Genomic DNA, 26,911 nt, shown 5'->3' on the forward strand with positions numbered 1-26,911 from the left:
AAATGATCTGGATCTTTTATGATTTCAAGTTCCCTGGCCCCCATTGTCTTATTTTCACTATGGATTTCCAGTCCCTCTACACCACCATCCCCTATCGGGAAGGCCTCAAAGCTCCGTTTCTTTCTAAACACCAGACCCAAGCAGTTCCCCTCCACAACCACTGTCTTCTGTCTAGAGGAACTTGTCCACACTCTTAATAATTTCTCTCTTGGCTCCTCCCACTTCCTTCAAATGGGTGTAACCATGGGCACTCTCATGGGTCCCAGCAACGCCCTTACTTTTAGCAGTTACATTGAACAGTCTATCTTCTAAGCCTACATTGGTGTCTGTCCCCCACTTTTCCTACGCTACACCCAATGACTGAATTGGAGCTGCTTCCTGCGTCCAGGCTGAGCTCGTCAACTTCATCAATTTTGCCTCTAACTTCCACCCTGCCCTCAAATTTAGTTGGTACATTTCCAACACCTACCCCCCTTTTCTCGATCTCACTGCCTTTAACTCTGGAGATAGCTCATCTACTAATATCAATTATAAACTCTTGGACTCACACAGCTACCTGGACTATAGCTGTTATTTGTAAAAATGCCATCCTCTTCTCTCAATTCCTCCATCTCCACAGCATCTGCTCTCAGGATGAGGCTTTTCATTCTAGAACAAAGGAGATGCATACCTTTTTCAAAGAAGGAGGCTTCCCTTCCCCCACCATCAACGCTGCCCTCAACCACATCTCTTCCATTTCACACGTGTTCTTACCCCATCATCCCGCCACCCAACCAGGGATAGGGTTCCTCTTGTTCTCACCTACCACCCCACCAGCCTCCGCGTCCAGCACATAATTCTCCAGAACTTCCACCATCTTCAATGGGGTCCCACCACCAAGCACATCTTTCCCTCAAACCCACGTTCTGCAGGGATCGCTCCCTACATGACACCCTTGTCCATTCATTCCTCTTCACTGATCTTCCTCCCGGCAATCATCATTGCAAGCAGAACAAATGCTACACCCAGCCCTGTACCTCTTCCCTCACTACCATTCAGGGCCTCAAAAAGTCCTTCCAGGTAAGGCGACACTTCACCTGCTAGTCTGTTGGGTCATATACTGTGCCCAATGCAGCCTCCTGTATATTGATGAGACCCAACGTAGATTGGGAGATTGTTTTGTCGAGCACCTACGCTCCATCCACCAGAAGAAGCGGGATCCCCCAGTGGCCACCTATTTTAATTCCACTTCCCATCCGATACATCAATCCATGGCCTCCTCTACTGTCGCAATGTGACCACACTCAGGTTGGAGGAACACCACCTTATATTCTATCTGGGTAGCCTCCAACCTGATGGCATAGAAACATAGCCTTCGAGCCTGCACCGCCATTCAGTATGATCATGGCTGATCATCCAACTCAGTACCCTGTACATGCTTTCTCTCCATACCCACTGATCCCTTCAGTCACAAGGGCCATATCTAACTCCCTCTTAAATGTAGCCAATGAACTGGCCTCGACTGCTTCCTGTGGAAGAGAATTCCACAGATTCACCACTCTCTGTGTGAAGTTTTTCCTCATCTCAGTCCTAAAAGGCTTCCCCTTTATCCTTAAACTGTGACCCCTTGTTCTGGACTTCCCCAACATCGGGAACAATCTTACTGCATCTAGCCTGTCCAATCCCTTTAGAACTTTATACGTTTCAATAAGATCCCCTCTCAATCTTCTAAGTTCCAGTGAATATAAGCCCAGTCGATCCAGTATTTCTTCTTATGAAAGTCCTGCCATCCCAGGAATCAATCTAGTGAACCTTCTTTGTACTCCCTCTATGGCAAGAATGTCTTTCCTCAGAACTGCACACAATACTCCAGGTGTGGTCTCACCAAGGCCTTGTACAACTGCAGTAGAACCTCCCTGCTCCTGTACTCGAATCCTCTTGCTATGTTTGCCAACATACCATTCGCCTTTTTCACCACCTGCTGTACCAGCATGCCCACTTTCAATGACTGGTGTACAATGTCAGCCAGGTCTTGTTGCACCTCCCCTTTTCCTAATCGGCCACCATATCAGATAATAATGTTTTCCTGTTCTTGCCACCAAAGTGGATAACCTCACATTTATACACTTTAAATTGCATCTGCCATGAATTTGCCCACTCACCTAACCTATCCAAGTCACCCTGCATCCTCTTAGCATCCTCCTCACAGCTAACGTGGCCGCCCAGCTTTGTGTCATCTGCAAACTTGGAGATGCTGCATTTAATTCCCTTGTCTAAGTCATTTATATTGTAAACAAACTGCACTGAGCCTTGCGGTACCCCACTAGTCACTGCCTGCCATTCTGAAAAGGTCCCGTTTATTCCCACTCTTTGCTTCCTGTCTGCCAACCAATTCTCTATCCACATCAATACCATACCCCCAATACCGTGTGCTTTTAAGTTTGCACACTAATCTCCTGCGCGGGACCTTGTCAAAAGCCTTTTGAAAATCCAAATATACCACATCCACTGGTTCTCCCCTATCCACTCTACTAGTTACATCCTCAAAAAAATTCTAAGATTCGTCAGACATAATTTCTCAAACTTCCAGTTACCAGAACCACTCTTCCCTCACCATTCCCCATCCCCTTTTCCCTTTCTCAACTGATCTCCTTGCCTGGCCATTGCCTCCCTCTGGAGCTCCTCCTCCCACCTTTTCCTTCTTCCATGACCTTCTGTTCTCTCCCATTAGATTCCCCCTTCTCCAGCCTTGTATCTGTTTCACCAATCAACTTCCCAGTACTTCACTCCATCCCCCCACCCCCGGTTTCACCTATCACCTTGTGTTTCTCTCTCCCCTTCCCAACGTTTAAATCTACTCTTTTTTTTCTCTAGTCCTGCCAAGGGTCTCGGCCCGAAACGTCTACTGTGCTTTTTTCCATAGATGCTGCTTGGCCTGCTGAGTTCCTCCAGCATTTTGTGTGTATTGCTTGAGCTTCTTAAGATAATTGTTATAGTCTTCTTAGAATCAAAATATATGATACAAGATACCTTGAAGCGCGTCTGTGTCACTCGACAAAGAGCTCCATAACCTCGTGAATCTCCAGCACCGGGTACACAGTCCTGCACCTGATAATTATTTAAGCGTACATCTGAATTACGATGAAGGTACCTGTCTCTCCATTCCTTTCAGGCAGTGAGTTCACTGGGTGAAGGGATGGAAAAGATCCCTATCATCCTCTGGGTGAAAATATTTTTCTCATCTCCCCTCTGTACTCGATACCACTGAAGTTAAAATCACTGTCCCTTGCTTCTTAACTGCGCTGCACATCACATTCCTGCGACTAATAATATTGTGCACCTCTATTAAGACGGAGTCTCCACAATCTTACGCGGCAAAATAGTGCCAAAGACTCTGCATCCCCAGAGAATAAATTCGCCCCCATATCCGACTAAAATGGATGCTAACTTATTTCAGACTCCCATCGTCCGCTATCCGACTCGCCACCGAGACAGAGTTGACGGCGCCCAGACTCTAACCCACCTGACGAAAGTCCCCTCGCACACGCCGCTCTCAGCCCCGCCTCCCACTGGCGCGCTGCTTTGTGGGAGCCGGCGTGCCTGCCAGTGTACCCCGTCGCCTAGCGACAGAAAACAAATCGGAGCCGGGAAAGATTGGGAGCCGGTCGTGGGCTCCGGGAGCCGGACTTCGGTAAGGCAAGCAAGCATGGGTAAACAGCACAGGCAGGAGGTTGACGTGGTCCAGGGGTTAGCTGCTTCATTCTATTGTCGCTGACGGAAACCCAGCGCCGGCTGGGACACTAAAACACACCCGCCGGGAGACCGTTCGCTAGCTACTGCCTGGTCTTTCCGTACGCAGATAACAGGGGCTGGTAGCAGCTCCGGTATGGCCACATTCTGTCCACTTTAAGTATTAGGGAAGCATTTGAATCGCCAAAAGAACTACGGATCAAGGCCTAAATTATGGGATTAATATAGATGGGTGGTTCATGGTTAGGTTGGACACACGGTAGACCTAATGGCCTGTTTATTTGGGTATGACTCCAAAAATGACTGCTGGGCAGGTGCCTATGGTGTCATGAAGGACACCTTTACATCTCCTGTCATTGCTAGACTCCCCCGTTTGTTTTACCCATATCCTGTCCTGTTGAAATTCTCTTCCATTAATGCTATCGTATGCCATTCTTACTTACAGACTTGATATCCAAAGTATTCAAACTTACAGACTTGATATCCAAAGTATTCCCAGCCATCCCCTATTGCTTTTGAAAGAACACGCGGTCTATCAAAATTTTGCTGTGCATATTTTAACTTGCACCAGCCTCTGTTCAAGCACTACCCTTGTACCTTCTGGCCTTAATTGCGCCTGCTGGAGGAACTCAGAGTACAGTCGACGCTTCGAGCCGAAACCCTTTGGCAAGGCTGGAGAAAAAAAACTGAGGAGTAGATTTTAAAGGTGGGGGGAGGGGAGAAAGAAGCACAATGTGATAGGTGAAACCGGGAAGGATGAAGTAAAGAGCTGGGAAGTTGATTGGTGAAGAGACAGAAGGCCATGGAAGAAAGAAAATGGGGGAGGAGCCCCAGAGGGATGAGATGGGTGGGCAGGGAGATCGGGTGAGAGAGGGGAAAGCGGATGGCAAATGGTGAAGAAGGGGGAGGAGCGTATAACCGGAATTTAGAGAAAACAATGTTCATGCCATCAGGTTGGAGGCTACCCAAAAGGAATATAAGGTGTTATTCCTCTAACCTAAGTGTGACCTCATCACAGAGGAGGCCATGGATTGACATTTTGGAATGGGAATGGGAAGTGGAATTAAAATGGGTGGCCAGTAGAAGATCCCACTTTTTCTGGCGGTTGGAGTGTAGGTGTTCGTTGAAACAGTCTCCCAATCTACGCAGGGTCTCACTGATATACAGGAGGACGAACCGGACACAGTATATGACCCCAACAGACTCACAGGTGAAGTATCGCTTCACCTGGAAGGACTATTTAGGGCCCTAAATGGTAGTGAGGGAAGAGGTGTAGGGGCAGGTGTAGCACTTGTTCAACTTGCAAGAGTAAGTACCAGGAGGGAGATCAGTGGGGAGGAACGAATAGACAAGGGAGCCGTGTAGGGAGTGATCCTTGTGGAGAGCGTGGGGGTGGGGGAGATGTTTAGTAGTGGGATCCTGTTGGAGGTGGCGTAAGTTTCGGAGAATTATGCCCTGGATGCAGAGGCTGGTGGGGTAGTAGGTGAGGACAAGAGGAACCCTATCCTGGTAGGATGGCGGGAGGATGGGGTAAGAGCAGATGTACGTAAATTGGAAGAGATGTGGCTGAGGGCAGCGTTGATGGTGGAGGAAGGGAAGTCCCTTTCTTTGAAAAAGGACATCTCCTTCGTTCTAGAATGAAAAGCCTCATCCTGAGAGCAGATGCGGCAGAGACGGAAAAATTGAGAAAACATGGGGTGGTATTTTTACAAATAACGGTGGAACAAGGTATAGTCCAGGTAGCTGTGAGAGTCAGTGGGTTTATAATAGACATCAGTGGATATGTGGAGCTAGAGACAGTGAAATCGAGATAGGGGAGGGAGGTGTTGGAAATGGACCAGGTAAATTTGACGGCAGGGTGGAAGTTGAAGGCAAAGTGAATGAAGTCAACAAGTTCAGCATGGGTGAAGGAAGTACCACCAATGTAGTCGCCAATATAGCGTAGGAAAAGTGCGGGACAGTCACCAGTATAGACTTGGAACCTAGATTGTTCCACGTAGCCAACATAAGGCAGGCATAGCTGGGATCCATGTGAATGCCCATGGCTACCCCTTTTGTTTGAAGGAAGTGGGAGGAGCTGAAGGAGAAATTATTTGGAGTGAGGACAAGTTCTGTTAGGCGGAGGAGAATGGCAGTGGAGGGGAACTGGTTGGGTCTGGTATCCAGAAAGAAATTGAGAGCTTTGAGGCCTTCCTGGTGGAGGGGTGGTGGTGGAGGTGTATAGGACTGGACATCGGTAGTAAAAATAAGAAAGGGGAGGAGCTGAAGCCTTAAATGCTGCTTCTTTAAACAGCAGCTGATTGTTAAACCTCTCATCCTTTTCCAACAACTCCTTTTCTCCCCCTTTATCTCTATGATCTCCATCAGCCCTAAATTCCTCTGAGATTCCAGGGGTCCTTCAGATTATTAGAATCAGAATCAGGTTTAATGTCACCAGCATATGTCGTGAAATTTGTTGTTTTGTGGCAACAGTACATTGCAAAAACATAGTAATAAAACTATAAATTACAGTAGATATATATAAATAAATAAGTAGTGCAAAAAGAGAGGGAAAAGATATTGAGGGAGTCTTCATGGACTCATTGTTCATTCAGAGATCTGATGGTGGAGAGGAAGAAGCTGTTTCTGAAATATTGACTGTGCGTCTTGTTAAACTTGCCAAAAAGGGTGATGCTATTTTCATCTGACCAACTGACCTCAATCTTACAGAGGTCAAATATAAACTTTTTCACCAGCATTAAACTGTTACCTTCCACACCATCACAGACTGAGTGACAAATTATGTCCTTTCTAACTTAAACCTACCTCTTATCAAACTCATTGACTAGTCTGCAGATAAGATAAATATAAATTTTCTATAATTAATTGTTGATGCAACTATTCTCTGAAATGATGAAATTATTCTCTGCTCCCAAAACTTAATTCCTGAGATTACAATTCACAATTAACCAGGCCATTCCTAATCTTAGTCTTCCATTGAATGATTTCCTTTCTATTATTTTCTTCACTAAGAACATAAACTTTCATATCATGACATCTGTTTTAATCTATGCTCTAGACCATGTGCTACTGAAAGAAATGGAGAGATTTGAGGCCTTCCTGGTGGGGGGGGGGTGGAGGTGTATTTGTTTGTTTTTCTTTGTTACTGCCAGTCACTATAGTTTTAATTCTCTTCTTTTAAAATCCCTTCCACATTTTTGTAAAAGCAATGTTCCTACCAAATTCTGCTTACCTGCACCATGTATGTCCTGTACACATGAAAAAGTCACCAAAAAAGATTTTGCCCTCTAGAAGAATCTTAAAGAGTGTTAAAATGTGCCACAAATATAAAGAGCAAAGTTTGGGAGAAAAGTTAATAGGTCAGATTCTTTAATTCTGGCTTAATTGAATCAGAGCATTTTCCCTTCTAGATTTTGTATTTCCATATGCATATTTCCATTATTGTTGACCTATAATGTATGATATAAAGTCTGCAATACTAAAGAAAACACACAGATGGAAATAATAATAACCAGGATGAAATTACCAAACAACAGCATCATGCTGAGGTATAATTCTTTTGAGTTTTAGCTGAGCATAGTCAACATCATACGGACCATGCTTTATTACACTATCAATGAGGAAAAAGTACCCTGCCATGACTGAAAATCAGTAGGCAGGGGTGCCTAACGTAAGCAGCTAATGATCTCAGTCACATAGAGAAGTAGTTAATTATAGTTAAGTAGCTAATGTATAGCTGCGGATTTTCCAAGCTCCTGCAATGTACAACTGCATCCTCTCAAAGGCAACACCTTGCATTCAATATGGAAGTTTTGTTAAGAAATGGCATTGTAATGACCACCAATTGTGGAATCATTAGAATGGGTAATGACCAAGGGACTAGAATTGGAAGAGTGTAGATATATTTGAGGATTGTAGTTTTAAGGCAGTGAAAGAGAAAGGGTGATTTGAAAATAGGAATGAGGGTTTTAAGTCCTGAGGCATTGCTTATCCGTAAACTAGCAAAGATTAGCAAGTATAAATTAATGACTGAATAGGTGGTAGTGTGGATAGGATTGAATGGGATATCCCACTGTTCCCATTATTGCTGCTATGGATTGTAATGGTTTTCCTCATCCAGTACAGTCTTGAAAATATTCATGCTATTTCCCATCTTGCTGTTGGCAGTTTGAAATTTCCTCATATTTTTCTAAAACTTTTTTCATTCAATAGAACTGAAATGTTCATCATAGAAAACTAAAAATCTGATCTAATCAAACTTCAGAAGTTCAAAGTAAAATGTATTATCAGAGTACATACATGCCACCACATACAATTCTGAGATTCTTTTTCCTGTGGGCATGCTTAGCAAATCTATAGAACAGTAACTGTAAACAGGATCAATGAACAACAAACTGTGCAAATGCAAATATAAGTAAATATCAATAAATAACGAGTATGAAATAACATGGAATGAAAGGCCATGAAATGACAAGATAAAGAGCCCTTAAAGTAAGACCATCAGTTGTGGGAACACCAGAAATAGAATGAGTGTAGTTATCCCCTTTTGTTCAGGAGCCTGGTGGTTGATGGGTAGTAACTGGTCTTGAAGCTGGTGGCGCGAGTCCTGAGGCACTTGTACCTTCTACCTGATGGCAGCATGAGAAAAGAACATAGCCTGGGTGGTGAGGGTCTTTGATAATGGATGCTGCTTTTCTATGGCAGTGTTTCATGCCGATGTGCTCAATGATTGGGATGGCTTTACCTGTGATGTACCAGGCCAAATCCACTATCCCTTGTAGGATTTTCCACTCAAAGACATTGATGTTCCCATACCAGGCCATGATGCAGCCAGTCAACACACTTTCCACCAAACATCTACAGAAATTTGCTAAGGTTTTTGATGACATACTGAATCTCCATAGACTCCCGAGGAAGTAGAGGCACTGTCACGCTTCCTTTGTGATTATGTTTATATGATGGGTCCAGGACAAGTCCTCTGAGATAATGACATCCAGGCATTTAAAGTTACTGACCCTCTCCAGCTCTGATCCTCGAAAGAGTACTGGCTCATAGACCTCTGGTTTCCCTCTCCTGAAGTCTACAATCAATTCCTTGGTCTTATTCACATTGAGGGAGAGGTTGTTGCTATTACATCACTCAGTCAAATTTTCTATCTCCCTGCAATATACTGATTCATCACCACCTTTGATATGGTCCGCAAGTGCTGTCATCAGCAAACTTGTATATGGTGTTGGAGCTGTACTTAGCCACACAGTCTAAGTGTAGAGCGAGTAGAGCAGGGGGCTAAGTGCACATCCCTGTGGTGTTCCTGTGCTGATGGAGATTGTGGAGGAGATGCTTTTGCCAACCTGAACTGACTGGGGTCTGCAAGTGAGGAAATCCAGGATACAACAACTGCACAAGGGGGTATTGAGGCCCAGGTCTTGAAATTTAATGGTTAGTTTTGAGGGGATGATAGCATTAAATGCTGAGCTGTAATCGATAAAGAGCATCTTGATATATGTAATCATTGTCTTTATTGACTTTTGGTGGTCTGAACTTCAATGATTCCATAAACCACACATTGCTTCTTTTTCATTGGGAAGTGTTTTGATTCTTGTCAAACAACAGTGGAGTCCTTAAATTCAAATACCCATTAAAACAATTTGAAAATATCTGCCACTTCTAATTACACATATCAAATGATCATGACAATAGATCCAGGAGGTTATTGCCATGCTGGGAAACATCCATTACAGTTGTATTTTAGTTTTCTTAAATTTATTACTGTAATTTTAATGTGTACACAATGTGAACCTATTACAAATGCAGTGGTTGTTTTATTGCTTTACATCTGCCTGTTTCTGCTTCCAAGAGAAGATGTTACCTGTGTGAGAAAATCAGATTCCTAATTATGTTGAATACAAATTAAAATATTTAGTGTATTTTAATCAAAACCTCTTTTAAAAAAATCTTTTTATTTTCATTGACAAAGGAAATGAAGCATAGTAACCTTACAATTTTGTGATACTGCTTGCAATATTTCAAACTTATTTTCACAGTTCAGAATGTTAAATATTCCAAATACATCTGCATGTTTATCACAAAATCTCAAAAGAAAAAGAAGAAGATTTGGGGATGAATTTACTGCTCCCAATACGGATATTGATCCTTCGCAGCTACAAAAAAGACTAATATCAACAGCACCTAAACAGATGAGTCCAAATCCTCTTGCTTTGAAGTTTAGCCAGAAGACAAAGGCACAGGAAAAAAGAATTGCAAGAGAGCAGCCTGTCAAATTGCAACCATTGGTAGGTGTGAATATACTATGTATGTTTCATGAATGCAAAAGCTATTACTCATACGTAAATTAATTCATATTACATGACAGCATTGATGTAAATCTAAATTATTTTTAAGATTTACCTACATAATTTTAAACATGCTGTAACATGTTGCAGCAGTAAGAAGCTTTGATTAGGCCATATTTGGAGTATTGTGCACTATTCTGACCATAATATTATTTGAAGGATGTCGAGGCTTTGCAGAGGGTGCAGAAGATGTTCTCCAGGATGCTGCCTGAATTGGAGTATATTAGCTATAAGGAGAGGTTGGACAAACGAGGATAATTTATGGAAGCTGAGGGGCAATCTGATAGAAGTACATTACCTCATGAGAGGTATAGATAGAATAGCAAGTCAGAACCTTTATCCCGGGGTGGAAATGTCAAATACTAAAGGTCTTAAGATGAGAAGGATAAACTTTAAAGGAGATTTGTGATGCAAGTCTTTTACATTGAGCTGGCAGGTGCATATAAGTTGACACCATAATAATTGGTACAAGCAGATGTGATAGAAATATTTAAGAGGCATTTATACGAGCGCATGAACTGGCAGGGAGTAGATGGATGTGAACCATTGTGCAGGAAGATGGGATTAGATTGACAAAATTGTTGGTGCTAATATTGCGCGGCAAAGGGCCTGTTCCTGTGCTGTACTGTTCTATGTTTCAAGTATTATAAAGAGAATGTGATGAGGTAATCAGCCAACATCATTGATGTGGCCTGGCCTGCTGATAATCAGATAACAGGCTGATTCAACATATGATCCAGCCCTGATTGCTGGATCTGTCTTAGGAAGGGAGAGAGAGCAGAGCAGACGGGGCCTATGTTTTGTTGAGTACAGAAGAATGAAGGACAATTTCATCAAAACCAATTAAAACATAAATAAATAGGCCATTTGGGAAGATTATTTCTATAGCTGGGGATATCAGAACTCAGAATTATAGTCAGAGAATAAAGAATTAAATATTCAGGACTGAGATCAATAGACAATAAGTGCAGGAGTAGGCCATTCAGACCTTCAAGCCAGCACCACCATTCACTGTGATCATGGCTGATCATCCACAATCAGTACTCTTTTCCTGCCTTCTCCCCATATCCCTTCACTCTGCTATCGTTAAGAGCTCTATCTAACCCTTTTTTGAAAGAATCCAGAGAATTGGCCTCCACTGCCTTCTGAGGCAGAGCATTCCACAGAACCATAACCCTCTGTGTGAAAAAGTTTTTAAGATCAGAAGAATTCCTTTACTTAAATGGTTGTGAACTTTTATACAGACATTCCAACTCTCTTGGAAGTTCTGGAAGCCTCCTGCATATCTCATAAATCAAATTTTTTGAGAGCAAACGAGAGAGAGAGAGCGCGCGCAAGAGAGAGTGTGAGAGAGTGTGCGAGTACGCGAGAGAGAGAGAGCGCGAGAGAGCGTGCCATGGCAGAGTGTTCCAAAAAAAATATATAAAACGTACTTCACCCCAGACTACACTAAAGTGTACCCCTGCCTAATAGGGTTCAAAAATAATGACAGTGTTGCTCGCAGCAGTATTTGCAACAGTGACTTTTCTATTGCTCATGGTGGGTTAAGACTGTAAAAGACATGTTCAGGTGAGTTTAATAGGTGTCATTCGTTCATTAGCATAGCTAACGTTATTTAAACTAGCTGGCTATTTACTAAGGAGCTACTCTATTGTAGACATCCCACCTCTCGTGGAAGTTCCTGGAGTCTCCTGCGAATTGATGGTGCTACCTCCCTGAAATGAGTTTCTGCAGAGTGGGATGTCTGTTTATAATTCTTCAAAATAATGAATTGTACAAATTCACAACCCTTCAAATAAAGAAATTTCCCCTTTAAGTCAGTCCTAAATATTCAATTCCTTTTTCTGTGACTTTGCTCTGTTCTTTCCAGCCATGAGAATAATCTTTATTTATTAACTCGTAGCGAGCAATTTTCTTGCAGTTCAATTGAGATGACCTGTCATGTTTCTAAACTCTTGGGAGTATTTGTCCTTCAGCAAGGAAACAGTTTGATGAATCTTTTTGGCTTCTTTTAATTATAATCTTTCTTTGTATTTACAGTGTGACTAAGACATTCCTTAAGAAACAAATCTCAAATGGCTGCCCTCATCTTACCCATGTTAAAATGGATTTTAAGTGAATTTGAATATCAGTTGCCACATGTTATGGCCTAACTTCAAAACAAAGTAGTGTGGATTCTAGAAATTTAAACTAAAAACACATGAAAATTGTTTAGCAGGCCAGGTGACATCAATGGAGGCAGAAAGGGAGTCAACATTTCAGGATAATTAACATTAATTTCTGGTCCCAGTATTGGACTCCTGAACCAGCAAAAGTAGAGTTGCTTCCATCTACCCTATCAGTCTCTCTTAATATCTTGAAAACTTCTGTCATATCACACCTTAAGTATCTAATTCTAGGGCATAACATTTTGGTTTATGCAAACTATTAATTTAACCTTTTGGAGTTCAAGTATGCTTTAGGTATACTCCATAGAATTTGATGACCAGTACTGTGCACTCTACTCCTAGTACAGCCAAAACAGCGTTCTGTGTATTGATTGCATGACTTGTACTTGTAGTCTAATTCTAAAGGTTTATAGGATGATATTCCATTGGAATTGTTTGATTATTTCCTATATCTGTTCATCATATTTTAATAAACAATATATATGGGCCTCAAATCTACTTTTCAGGTTTTTCGTTATTGAAAGAGTATCATGTTCTTTGTACTGTAAATCTCAGGTGGTTGTCTTCATCTTACCAAAGTTAAAATTAGTTTACAATAGTTTTGTCTTTGTTGTTGTGTTCCTGGGTACACAAGTATCCAAAGTAATGATGTACAGAGCATATGCCCATGACCATGTTTGATATGGTAAGTGACAAAATATGCCTGGCCTGGAACTTCCTTGATCTCAGTCATACTGATGCAAGATAACTTAGTCTGATGCTTGTTTAATGTAGGGCAACTAATATACATCTGGCAAATGCATATGTAACTGTCTCATGATCATGTCAGTTTGAAAATCATATCTCTTGAGCAGCCTCTTGCTGTTGGTCAATAGCCTGTGCTCCGCAAACATTACTATTTACATACAAAACTGTCATTTTAATTTTACAAGTGATTACTTTTGTAGTTTACATTTGAACAGTTTTGTTTTAGAGACTGGCTCTCATTTGTTTTGATGCCTGCTATCCACATAATTTCCGAAGGATGCCTCATGTCTTAGAATCCCTAACATGGTATAATGTGAAGTTATCCACTTAATTAGGAAAATAGAAATGTAGAGTATTATTTAAACAATGATAGACTGGAAAATCTTCTGTATAGAGGGATTTGGGTATCCATATGCAGTAGTTACTGAATATAAATATGGAGGTCAAGCAAGTATGGTTTATTGGCTTTCATTGCAAGAGGTTTTGAATATAGATGCAAGGATGTCTTCCAAAAATGATATATGGCTTTGACAAGACCATATTTGGAGTATTGTGCAGAGTATTTGATCTTCTTACCCAAAAAGGAATATTTGTCATTGAACAGATGAAGATTTACCAGACTCCTAGAATGGAACAATAGTCATTTTAAGATGGTCATTAAAGTTATAGTGTTGTATAGCATAGAAACAAGACCTTTGGCCAAAATGATCAATGCTGACTAAGACTTACATGTAAACTATACATTTACATATGTCCACATTTGGCCCATATCTCTCTAAACTTTTCCTATCAATACACCTATCCTAATATCTTTTAAATGTTGTTAATATATTTGCTGTAACCACTTCCTCTGACAGTTCATTCCATATACTGGTCACTCTTGGTGACAATGTTGCTATTTGCATTCCTCTAATATCTCCCCCTTCTCATCTTAAATCTACATCTCCTATTCATGATTTTCTCCAGCTCTGGGAAAAAAATTGTGCACATTCACTCAGACTATGCACCTCATAATTGTATACACCTCTATAAAATCACCCTCGTTTGCTTTCATGAAAACAGTCTCAAATTGTTCATCCTCTCTCCATAAATCAGTTCCTTGAGCCTGGCAACATCCTCACAAATCTCCTCTGCACTCTCTCTAGCCTAATGGCACCTTTCTAATAGAAGAATGAAACTGATCACAGTATTCCTTAATGCAGCCTCACTTACATCCTGTACAACTACAACATAACATGTCAACTTCTATTTTTAGTGCCGTGAGTGATGAAGATCAACATGGAAAAAACTCTTTTTACCATGTCTATCAATGATGTTGATACGTTTGCAGATGGTATAGGAAAGTATTTAATAGAGGAGAGGGGAATTATGATACTATTAGGCATGAACTTGAGAGCATAAATTGGAAACAGATCTACTCAAAGAAATACACAACAGAAATGTCGCACTTGCATGAGGTTCTGGATAAGTCTGTGCCATTGAGGCAGGGAAAGGATCATAGGTTGAAGGAACTATGGTTGACAAGATGTGGAACATCTAGTCAAGAGGAAGAAAGATGCTTAAAGTTTAGACAAGGGTTACAAACCAGGAAGGAGCTGAAGAATGGCCTTGGGAAAGCTAGAAGGGGACGTGGGAAGGGACCTTGATGAGTAAGATTAAGAAAAGCTCCAAGGAATTCTTAAAGGCATCCGTTAGTCTTGCAAGACCATGGATCTGTGCCTGGAAGGTCTTCACTCTCCAGGGCACAGGCCTGGGCAAGGTTGTATGGAAGACTAGTAGTTGCCTATGCTGCAAGTCTCCCCTCTCCACAGCACCGTTGTTGTCCAAGGGAAGGGCATTAGGACCCATACAGCTTGGCACCAGTGTCGTCGCAAAGCACTGTGATGAAGTACCTTGCTCGAGGACACAACAGGCTGCCTCGGCTGGGGCTCGAACTCACGACCTTCAGATCGCTAGTCAAACGCCATAACCACTTGGCCATGTGCCCACACAAGGGATTCTACACATACGTGAAGAACAAGAGTTGTGGATAGTGTAGAGGTTGTTATAGATTACAAAAGGACATTGACAGGATGCAGAGTTGGGCTGAGAAGTGGCAGATGGAGTTGAACCCAGAAAAGTTTTGAAGTGATTCACTTTGGAAGGTTGAATTTGAAGGCTGAATGCAGGAGTAATGGCAGGATTCTTAACAGTGTTGAGGAACAGAGGGATCTTGGGGTCATCATCCATAGATCCCCCAAAATTGCCGTCAAAGTTAACAGGATTGTTAAGGTGGTGTTTTGTGCATTGACCTTCATTAGTCAGAGGTTGAATTCAAGAGCCATGAAGTAACGTTGAGTTCTTATAAAACCCTAGTTAGTCTACACGTGTTCAGCTCTGGTCACCTCATTATAGGAAGGATGTGGAAGCTTTAGGAAGTGTGCAGAGAAGATTAAGCAGTATGCTACCTGGATTAGAGAGCATATCTTAGGAGAACATGGTTGAATGAGCTAGATATTTTCTCTCTGAAGAAGGATAAGAGGTGACTTGATAGAGGTGTACAAAACGATGAGAAGCATAGATAGAGTTGATGGCCAAAGACTTTTTCCACAGAGTGGAAAGGTCTAATATGAGGGGAAATAATTTTATGGTGATTGGAGGAAGTATAGGGAGGATGTCAGAGGTAAGTTTTATTATAACGGATGGGTGAGTGCTTGGAACATGTGGCCAAGGGTGATGGCAGAGTCAGGTACATTAAGGGCATTTAAGAAACTCTTAGATAAACACATGAAAAATAAAGGGCCAAGAAAGTTTAGGTTGATCTTGGAATATGTTGAAAGTTTGGCACGACATCAAGGGCCAAAGGACCTGTATTGTGCTATAATGTTCTATATTCTATTTGAGTGTCAACTGCAAACTTACTAATCACACCTGTACATTCTCATCCAAATCATTGATATAGATGACAAATAGAAGTTGTCTAACACCGAGACCTGAGGATCACTGTTAGTCATGGGCCTTCAGTCTGAAAAACAACCTTCCATCATCATTCTCTGCTTCCTAGGTCTTCCTGGATCCCATTTGATCTAACGTTCCAAAGCAGAGAACCATATGGAAACTTATCGAAGGCCTTACTAAAGTCCATATAGACTACGTCTACCACCTTGCCCTCAGCAATTCTCGATTACTTCTTCAAAAGACTCAATTAACTTCACGAGACATGATCTCTCATGGACAAAGCTGTGCTGACTGTCCCTAATCAACCCGTCGTTCCAAATGCTTATGTACCTTTTCCCTCAAAATCTCCTATATAATTTGCCTACCAGCAAAGTTAGGTTTAAAGATCTCAAATTTTTCTTTGCAGCATTTCTTAAATAAAGGCACAAAATTAGCCATTTTCCGGTCTTCTGGTACTTCACCTATTGCTAACAGGGATGCATATATCTCAGCAGACCTCCTTCCATTTCTTCTCTAGCTTTCCACAGTGTTCTGAATAAACCTGATTAGGCCTTGGAGATTTATCTACTTTCGTATATTCTAAGACAATCAGTACTTTTGCTGCTTTAATGCTGACTATCCCCAAGTTTCCCCCATTAACTATCTCAATATCTGAAGTCTTCGTGTCTTTCTCTGTGGCAAAAATAGAAGAGAAATAATCTTTGAGGACCTTGCCCATTTCCGGTGGTTCCACTTAAAGATCTCCACTTTGGTCTTTGAGGAGCCCAATTCTCTCCCTCTTACACTTTTTCCTCTAAATATACTTAAAATATCTTTGGATTCTCTGTGATATTCTCTGCCAAAGTGATTTAATGCATCCTTTTAGCCCTTCTAGGAGATTCACTAGTGTTTAGAAAGATGAAAGAAGATCTCATTGAAATATGCACAAATCTGTAAATAGACTGGATTGGGAAAGAGGTTTCCTGTGGCTGGGTGTTATAGAATGAGGAGGCCACAATCTCAGATTACAAGGCAAAACATTTAGGACTAAGATGAAAAAAGAGTTCTTCACTCAGAAGGTTATGTACCTATGGAATTCTCTGCTACAGAAGAGTGAAGATAAAGTCATTGAATATACTGTATTTAAATTAGATACACAGACACAAAAAAACATACTGGGATATGGGGCAATAACTGAAAATTTTCAATAGGGCAAAGGACAATTGATTGTACTGAGGAGCAAAACAGACCCAAATGACCATCCTTCATTCCAATTTTCTATAGCAATTAAAAATCTTGAAGTAATAACACATGGAAACGCCTAACATTACAAAATGGTTTTCCAAAGCAGTGCAAATGTCACACTAATCTTGAAAAGTTAATTTCATTAAATTGCATTGTTTATAAACAAGCAGTGAATATTGTAAATGTAAGATCAGTGACAGAGCAGAAATCCAGATTCTTGTTGTAAAGGAATTATAATTAATACATTGGAAACACAAGCAACTGCAGTTTCTACAAACTGGAACAAAAAAAAAGGGTGTTGTGTGAAGTTGCTAGGCCAGGCAGCATCTGTGGAAGGAAATGGACAGTTAACATTAACCCTTTATTTGCTCTGAAATATTAAGGGGAAATAGCCAGACAGAATAAAAGGTGGATGGAAGGGGTGGAGTAAGAGCTATGGAGAAAGGGAAAGTGGGAATAAGCAACAGAAGCTAGGAGGTGATAGTAGAGGTGACAAAGGGTTGGAGATTATTGAATCTGACAGGAGGGAAAGATATAGCATGCATTCAAATGATGGAGATGAGAACGGTGGAGGATGGGAACCTGTGGCAGGAGATTGTGGGTGGTTGAATAGGTGGTGGAAGGAAAGTAACAGGGTTATGAAAGCTGTGGTGAAAGCCAGAAGAAACGGATAGAATAGGAGGGGAGAGAAAAGGAACATAGATGATGCAATTTACCTGAAGTTGGAGAACTTGATGCTCTTGACCTTGAATTGTAGACAGAATATGAAGTGCTATCAAAGTGTATTTATTGTCAAAGTATGTATGCAGCATACAGCCGAGATTCTTCTTCTCCACAGTCACGAAGCAAAGAAAGACCATGAAAGATGTGCAAAGAAAAGCATAAACTGCCTCCCCCGTGCGCCAAAAAAAATCACACAAACAACAACAAAAAAAAAAGCAGCGAAAAACACAATATAAAGCAGGAAAGTAGAGAGTCCAGGCCTATTCAGTTCAACATTCGTTATTTTGCAGACTGCCCCGATTCAAAAATTGCCTGAAATAGTAACAAAAGAAAAAGGAGTGACCAGAAAACAGAAACACATCATAACATGAATTACAGAGTACAATCCACAGACCACATTGATTAAGTTATGCTGTGGTGCCATTCTCTGACAGCACAGAGGGAGAGAGAGCTCATTCATTTGCAGGGATCTTCCTTCAGGAGCAGCGAGTGAACGAGAGAGACCATCATACGCAGACACCTTCCTCTGGGAGTAGTGAGCGAGAGGCTGGTAGACAGCACTGAACTCACTTGTCTTCTGCGCTTACCTCAATTATTTCAATTTTCCTCTGTGCTTTAATCAGTGAGAAATGGAGACAATCATGGGCTTGCACCTCATTTCCAGGCTGCTTGGCCTCGAGGCCTCATGCTTCACTCTAAGCCTCACAGAACTCTGAGAAAACAAAACACCAGATCGCTCAATCAGCCCAGAAACACACTACCAAAATATACAATCTCTGTACAAAGTATTCACCCCCTTGGAAGTTTTCATGTTTTATTGAATACAGTGGATTTAATCTGGCTTTTTTGACACTGATCAACATAAAATATTCTTGTGTCAAAGTGAAAACAAATTTCTACAAATTCATCTAAATTTATTATAATTATTAAAACAAAATCATTAATTGTGTAATTACTCATCCCTTCAAGTCAGTATTTAGTAGAACCACCTTTGGCAGCAATTACAGCATTGAGTCTGTACACAACTTTTCCCCACTCTTCTTTACAAAACTGCTCAAGCTCTGTCAGATTGCATAGGGATTGTGAATGAACAGTCCTTTTCAAGTCCAGCTACAAATTCTCAATTGGATTGAAGTCTAGACTCTGACTTGGCTACTCCAGGACATTAACTTGGTTGTTTTTAAAGCATTCCTGTGTAGCATTGGCTTTATGCCTGGGGTCATTGTCTTGCTGGATACAAATCTTCTCCCAAGTCACAGTTCTCTTGCAGACTGCATCAGGTTTTCCTGCAGGATTTCCCTGTATTTTGCTGCATTCATTTTACCCTCTACCTTCACAAGCTTTCCAGGGCCTGCTGCAGTGAAGCATCCCCACTGCCTGATACAGCCACTTGCTTCACAGTAGGGATGGTGTGTTTTTGATGATGTACAAGTTTTGTCTGATGGCCAAAAAGCTCAATTTTGGTTTCATCAGACCATAAAACCTTCTTCCAGCTGACTTCAGAGTCTCCCACATGCCTTCTGGCCAATTCTAGCCAAGATTTCATGTGTTTTTTTTTCCCCAACAGTGGGCTTTTTCTTTGCCATTCTCCCATAAAGCAGCAATTAGTGAAGCACCCGGGTAGCAGTTATTGTATGTGCATTCTCTCCCATCTCAGCCACTGAAGATGCAGAGTTGTCATAGGTCTCTTAGTGGCCTCTGTCACTAGTTCCCTTCTTGCACAGTCACTCAGTTTTTAAGGACAGCCTGCTATAGGCAGATTTCTAGCTGTGCCCTATTCTTTCCATTTCTTGATGGTTGACTTAACTATACTCCAGGGGATATTCAGTGACTTGTAAATTTTCTTGTATCCATCTCCTGACTTGTACTTTTCAATAACCTTTTCACAGAGTCAATTGGAGTGTTCTTTTGTCTTCATGATGCAGTTTTTGCAAAATACTGATTCACCAGCGGTTAGACCTTCCACATACAGGTGTATTTTTACTACAATCAATTGAAACACCCTGACTGCACACAGGTGATCTCCATTTAACTAAATAATGTATATGACTTCTAAAACCAATTAGCTGCACCAGTGATGATTTGGTGTGTCATATTAAAGGGGGTAAATACTTATGCAATTAATTATTTTGTGTTTTGTATTTGCAATTAATTTAGATCCCTTTGTAGAGACCTGCTTTCACTTTGACACCACAGTATTCTTCTGTTGATCAATGTCAAAAAAGACAAATTAAATCCACTATGATTCAATGCTATAAAAGTATAAAACAAGAAAACTTCCTGAGGGGGGTTCAGTACTTTTTATAGGGACTATAGATCACAGATGCTGAACAGTAGATCACAGACTCCAACAGTAGTAGAACCACATTTGAGAGAAATAAAAGTATTTTTGTGAACTGTCTGGAGGATATTGCCCTTGGTCGCATTGTTCGCCAGCGGCATTTTATTCTGACTTGGCATTTGTCCTTGGCCTCATCCTAGCAGTGGAGCAGACTGAGAAGAGACATATCAATTGTGGAATGGGAACAAGATTAAAATGGCTAATTATTAACATGTTGCTTGGTAGAAATAAGAACAGAATTTTGGCAGTTAATAAACAAATGGTATTCGTCCATTGATATATACTGTATGATTGAAGCTATTGATCTCAGTGGCGACTATGTAATGTCACTGTTTCATTATTAAATCTGTGCAAATGAACTTACATTAAAGAAAATTATTCTAACACAACGATTGTGTAATTGCAGCCTATATTGAAGAACTTTCAAGATCACAGTCAACCAGAATACATCTATGCAAAAAATAGAGAGCAGTTAATAAAAGAAGGATGGCGACCACCAAGTGCTCTAACAAAAGGTTCACTACCTACCATCGATTCAGTCAAACCTTTCCAACGGCTGCCAGAACTCCAACCTGACGTGCCAAAGAAACAGGTTTGATCAAATTTGTACAAGTATACACTTTCATTCTATTTTTAATTGTCATTTAAGCTCCTTTTCATGTACTTTGCCTTAATATCTCCACTAATAAGTATACAAATGACCTTCTCTTATAAAGCAGAAAGGCAGTTATATGATTTTTCTCCCATTGCTGCTTAAGATCACACATATATTACAACCCCTTCCAATTTTGGGCCATACCTTTGGAAAAATAAAGTCTACATTTCACACTTACCAACTTTGCAAAGCTTACCGTGGTAGATCAGTACTCAGTTAACTGCAATCCATAGTTTATTCCTTTGCACTGCTGAGCATCTACTTGTAACTTGAAGCTGATTTAAGAAAAGTAATTATATTTTATTAAACAATTTATGGGCCTTCAGAAATACGCTTTCCTGCTCTTTTCATAGATATTCCTTTTCTTCAGAATATGTAAGAAATTAATCCCTGGATGATGAAAGCAAGAAAATTGAAATATGTTTTGTTATTAAAAATATAAGAGATAAGATAAATTCATTCCATAATAAATTAATAAGAATATTTTTGAAAAATTATATATATGTGGTACATTAATTGGCCTCTTTAAATTAATAGCAGCTGGGAGAAATTGATGGAAATGTGGAGAGAATAAAAATAAGAACAGAGCAACAAACATAAGAAAATCTGGAGATGCTGGAAATCCAAGCAACACACTCAAAATGCTGGAGGAACTCAACAAGTCAGGCAGCATCAGTGGAAAGGAGTGAACAGTCGACATTTTTGGCCAACTAGGAACAGAGCAAAATTAGTGTAAATGGGCGCTTGATAGTTGGCAGGAACTCAGTTGTCCAAAGAGCCTATGTGCTGTATCGCTCTTGAATGTGTGTGTCAGTGTTTGTAGACATAACCAAATGTAACCATATAAATGTAACCTTTTTGCATCCATGCATTACAATAGAACAATTTAAAATACTGCAAACTAAAGAGGAAGAGAATTCTCATTGTGGAGCAGACTGAAATTCCTGGTTGTGAATTATAAAAATTACAGGAATATAACCCTGGCAAATTGTACAGACTACAATTCAAATGTGAAGGAAAAATAATGTTAAAAGCAACTGACAGGAAGTTTACTTATAAATAAAAAGTCTCAGAAAGTTTGACAGGGGAAATTAATTTTGTCTGTGAAGAGTGCTCAACGGTCCAGTACAACTGAATTCAATCCTCTGAATCAATTTCTTTGGAAGGCAAGGCATGAACTGCACATAATATGAGCTTGTCTCAACACGTATTAATACTTCATTTTTTTTGCAGAGGCATCTTTTAGTGAAACTCTTAGAAATATTTATTAAGTTATAGGGAATTTCTTTTATTCTCAAAACTATACCTTTAATACAAGATTTCTAGAAAGTCAAAGGAGATAGTTGCTGTTATATTCTGTTTGTTATTGAATGGTGCTATTTTAATTTTAAACCAATTGTTTATGTTATTCAGATTGATATGAACATATGTAAACTGCCAACCCCACCATCACCTTCACTTGCTCTGTGTAGAACAAGTTCATGCATGAGAATGATTTCACCACCAGAACTGACATATATGACAGCAGAAGATGTCATCAAGGAGAAAATTCAAGATCCATTAAAAATTGTTTCCATTATTCGAAAAAATAAGCATCTGGGATTTTTATACATGAACTATAATGCTCCCAAAAACTCAATTAAATATGATTTTTATAATTTGAGGTACAGTCTTTAATTTTTGGCATGGTTAATGTTTTACTTAAAATGACTAATCTGTCAAATGCTAATTTTTGATATCACCTTTCCAATTGCATGAAGTTGTAAAAAATCTCATTTCCTAGTACTTTAACTTAATAGCATTCTCTCCTCAAGTAAGAGGTTTTGAATGTACAGAAGTGCTCAAAAAAGACATGAGTATTTGATGTGAGTTGATTCTTCAATGCAACTGGAATGAGTGATATATTGTTGAAATGTTGAACTTTAAATAAGACATTTGACTGGATACACCCATTTTATGCATTAATGATCCCACAGAGGGTGCATTCTGGTTCAGCTTCAGCAGAAGAAATTAGGAGGGAGAACCACTCATGATCCTTTTTTATGTTCTTTTGCTTAGCATCTTTCTAGCAACAAGCCTTTGCTTAAAAATTCTAGTCAGAAAGATGATAAACAAGTATCAGCCTAGATGGTTGAACACTGGCATGCTCAACACTTATGTCTCATTCTTAGTAACCCCTAAAATGAGTGGCTTATTAGACCATTTTGGAAATCTGGTCAGAATCACCCACTAAGTGGGACAGATTTCTTTCCCTAACGATTGTTACTGAATCAGATGAGATTTACAACAATTTCATAGTGTCACAGTCACCATTACTAATAGTAGCTTTTATGAATTTATTTAATAAACTATTTCTTAGCTGTCATGGTGAGATTTGCCTATGCTTCAGGATTTTTTGTCCTGTAACAGAAACCATCTGGCACTAAAAACCTTTGAACCCACAGTATTTAAAATAATTTTGAAACATTTCTGGAGACATTAGGAAGATAATCTTATTTTTACTTTTCCATAAATGACTCATTACATTTCTGTGTATCTCATAATCTAACATTCAATTATGTGCCCTGCATGATTTTTTTTTGGTCTGAATAGCAAAGCTTTGAGTGGAAACAGTTGAAAACTTGCCGGGATGGAGCAGAGTTCATGATTTGCACTCTGGAACAGATATATTATAATAATTTCCACCTTAATTTGAGGATTATAACAGGCTCATAGGAACAATAGGAGTACAAAACTGTTGCTTAATCCATAATAATCTTCACTGTTACAAGCAATAACACCAGGCATCTCTGCACTGATTATAAATTGAGTCTTAATTAAAGAGGTAGGAAATTAATATTTCTAACTTGGGAGTGCCGAACCCCCAAATTCTACAGGGACTGTATTAGTGAATTTAATGCAAGGATATGATGTGTCTTGGACATTGCCTGAATATAGGCAATGAATATTTTTAAATGACAGAGTGAATACTTGCAGTATTTTAAAAGACATTTCAGCCACTTTATCATGACACCATCTCAATTATCAATATGATACAATGTATGGCATGACACCTTTGTCTGCACAGTAGAGAATATTATCTCAGTTAAAATAAGAAATACCCGAGAAGATCTATTAGTAATCAAATAAATGTGCTCGTGAAACCAAATGGTGAAATTAAAATAAACAACTATTTCAGTTAGGTTTTGCTGAGGATGCTTTATTCATTGAGCAGTCATTTGGTCCTTTATTGGCTAATATAGACATTAAATTTATGCTGCATTACCATAAGGATGGTCCAATAATAAAATGGCTGAAATGTCTGTAGAAGTGCTGCAACTACTCGGTAGGTTATGTAACAGTCAATAGATTCTGTCATGGTTCTGGAGGACTGGAAAATTGCAAATATCACTGCACCCTACAAGAAGGGAGTGTGGCAGTAGAAAGAAGATTATAGGCCAGTTAGTCTGACCTCAGTGGTTGAGAAAATGTTCAGTCGATTGTTAAGGATGCGGTTTCAGGGTACTTGGCGGCATATGATAAAATATGTCAAAGTCAGCATGGGTACCTTAAAGGAAAATCTTGCCTGATAAGTCTGATGGAATTCTTTGAAGAAATAACAAGCAGTTTAGACAAAGGAAAATTGGTGGATATTGTGTACTTGGATTTTCAGACGGCCTTTGACAAGGTGTCACACATGAAGCTGCTTAACAAGCTACGAGCTCATGATACTAGCATGGATAGAGCATTGGCTGATTGGCAGGAAGCAGGGAGTCTTTTCTGGTAGACTGCTGGTGACTTGTGTTGGGACCATTTCTTTTATGTTATATGTCAATGATTTGGATGACAGAATTAATGGCTTTGTGGCCAAGTTTGTGATGATATGAAGATAGGGGAAGAGGTAGGTAGTGTTGAGGAAGTAGAGAGGCTGCAGAAGGACCTATACAGATTAGGAGAATGTGCAAAGAAGTAGCAGATAGAATATAATGTCAGGTAGTGTATGGTCATGAACTTTGGTAGAAGAAATAAAAGAATAGACTATTGTCTAAATGGAGATAAAATTTAGAAATCGTTGGTGCAAAAGGGCTTGGAAGCCTTTATGCAGGATTCCTTAATTTGCAGATTAAGTCAGTGGTGAAGAAGGCAAATGTTAGCACTCATTTCAAGAGGACTAGAATATAAAAGCAAGGATGTAATATTGAAGCTTTATAAGGCATTGGTGATGTTTCACGGAGTATTATGAGCAGTTTTGGGCCCCTTATCTAAGAAAGGATGTAGTGACATAAAAAGAGTTCAAAGGAGGTTCACAAAAGTGATTCGAGGATTGAAAGGCTTATCAAATAAGGAAGGTTTGATGGGTCTGGACCTATACTCACTGGAATTCAGAATAATGAGGTGGGATCTTATTGAAACCTATTGAATGTTGAAAGGCCTCAATAATTGGATGTGAAGAGGCTTCCTATCGTGGGGAAGTCTAGGACTAGAGGGCACAGGCTCAGAATAGGGTGATATACCATTAGAACAGAAATGAGGAGGAATTTCTATAGCCAGAGAGTGGTGAATCTGTGGAATTTGTTGCCACAGGTGGCTGAGGAGGCCAAGTCATTGAGTATATTTAAGGGAGAAGTTGATAGATTCTTGATTAGTTGGAGCATGAAGGGGTACTGGGAGAAGGCAGGAGATTGGGCCTGAGAGGGAAATGGATCAGCCAAGATGAAATAGCGGAGAAGATCGATGGGCAAAATTGCCTGATTCTGCTCCTATATCTTATGGTCACCCGTGGAGAGACAGAAAGTTGGTAGTTAGGCCAAGGGTCATTTGATGAAGATTTTTGCATCTGTTATACAAATTTGGTGAAAAAAAATAGTTTAAGCTGTTTAATTTGCGTGGTTGCATTTCTTTACTGATCAAGAACTTTACCTCTGAACTCTCTATATTAGTGACTCCTTCATCTACATTGACCAAAGTCCTTGAACTTATTGCATGACTTTGAATTCTATGGCTATTTCTCTTATCTCTCAAAATGACTTGATCTTCAACAACTTTCAGCAAAGTTACAAATTATATTCTTTGTGACAGCAGTGGTAATGCATTGACCTTTATAGGCTTCTCATTACACTTTTAACCTCTGTGTTTGAACACACTTTGTAAAACACTCCAGTCATACCTAATTATCTGAATGAAGCCAGAATACATTAGGTAAAAAATTATTTTTCCACATGCATTATACATGGGTCATCTCCTGGATGTGGGCCTAAGTATACAGCTACCTGTCACCACCAAAGCCAATGTACCTTTAAACTCTAACAGTATCTTTGTTTTCTGGCTTGTTACCTATTATCCAGTCTTCAGTAAGTCTTAAGTTTCTTTAGTTCATTGGAAGACAAGTTCTCATCTTGACTCTTAGAAAATAACTCTGTTCCTATAGCACAGTATACTCAGTATGCAGCACACTATTTCCAGCCTTTATATGCTATACACCTCCGAATACTTTTCATAATAAAGTTCATCAACTTCAAACTTCTATTTATAGTGTTTTGACCCTGCTGGTTCCTGTCATACCATTGCACATTGAGATACGTGAGGCAAAGGCACGTATGTGGAGTCAGGTCAAAGGTCAGTTAGGATTTTTTTGAGGAAATAAATGGCTTAGCTTCACTAATATGATACAAAATCATCTTCTTCCCTTCAGTTTCTACTGTGCTCTCCATTGTGCTTTTTTTTGCCCTCACCAAAGCCGGTCATGCTCTTTGCACCCTATGCCTAAATCTGTTGCTAATTATCCTTCCCACCTTTTCTATCTACTTTTGTCTATTTAAAACTATTTTCTGTTTCAGAGTTAGATTTTCAGTGTTAGATTTCTCTGACTTGCTAATTTATAGATTTAATAATTGTTCTGAATTTTTTGAGATGTAGTTGTCTTTTAAGTTTCATTTTGACACCTAATGCTGAGTTGTTGAAGTTCTTTTTAGTTTCTGATAAACTACTGCAAAAGAAGAAGGTAAATATACACTTGAAATGGGTGCAAAGTTGACAGATCATGCCTTCTCTATGC

General features: G+C 39.8%; 1 protein-coding gene across 1 annotated transcript in view; it reads left to right on the forward strand.

Annotated features, from left to right (window-relative positions):
• The first annotated feature begins 3,612 nt into the window (after window positions 1-3,612).
• Window positions 3,613-26,911, forward strand: part of dnah6 (dynein, axonemal, heavy chain 6) — a 402,938-nt gene continuing 379,639 nt past the window's right edge. The window contains exons 1-4 of the mRNA XM_063047640.1: window positions 3,613-3,670; window positions 9,774-10,022; window positions 20,629-20,814; window positions 22,291-22,541. Of these exons, the coding sequence (XP_062903710.1) occupies window positions 9,780-10,022; window positions 20,629-20,814; window positions 22,291-22,541 (680 nt within the window). The 5' untranslated portion in view covers window positions 3,613-3,670; window positions 9,774-9,779. The remainder of the gene's footprint in view (window positions 3,671-9,773; window positions 10,023-20,628; window positions 20,815-22,290; window positions 22,542-26,911) is intronic.

The sequence above is a fragment of the Mobula hypostoma genome, chromosome 5, assembly GCF_963921235.1.
Source record: "Mobula hypostoma chromosome 5, sMobHyp1.1, whole genome shotgun sequence".
Lineage (NCBI taxonomy): Eukaryota > Metazoa > Chordata > Chondrichthyes > Myliobatiformes > Myliobatidae > Mobula > Mobula hypostoma.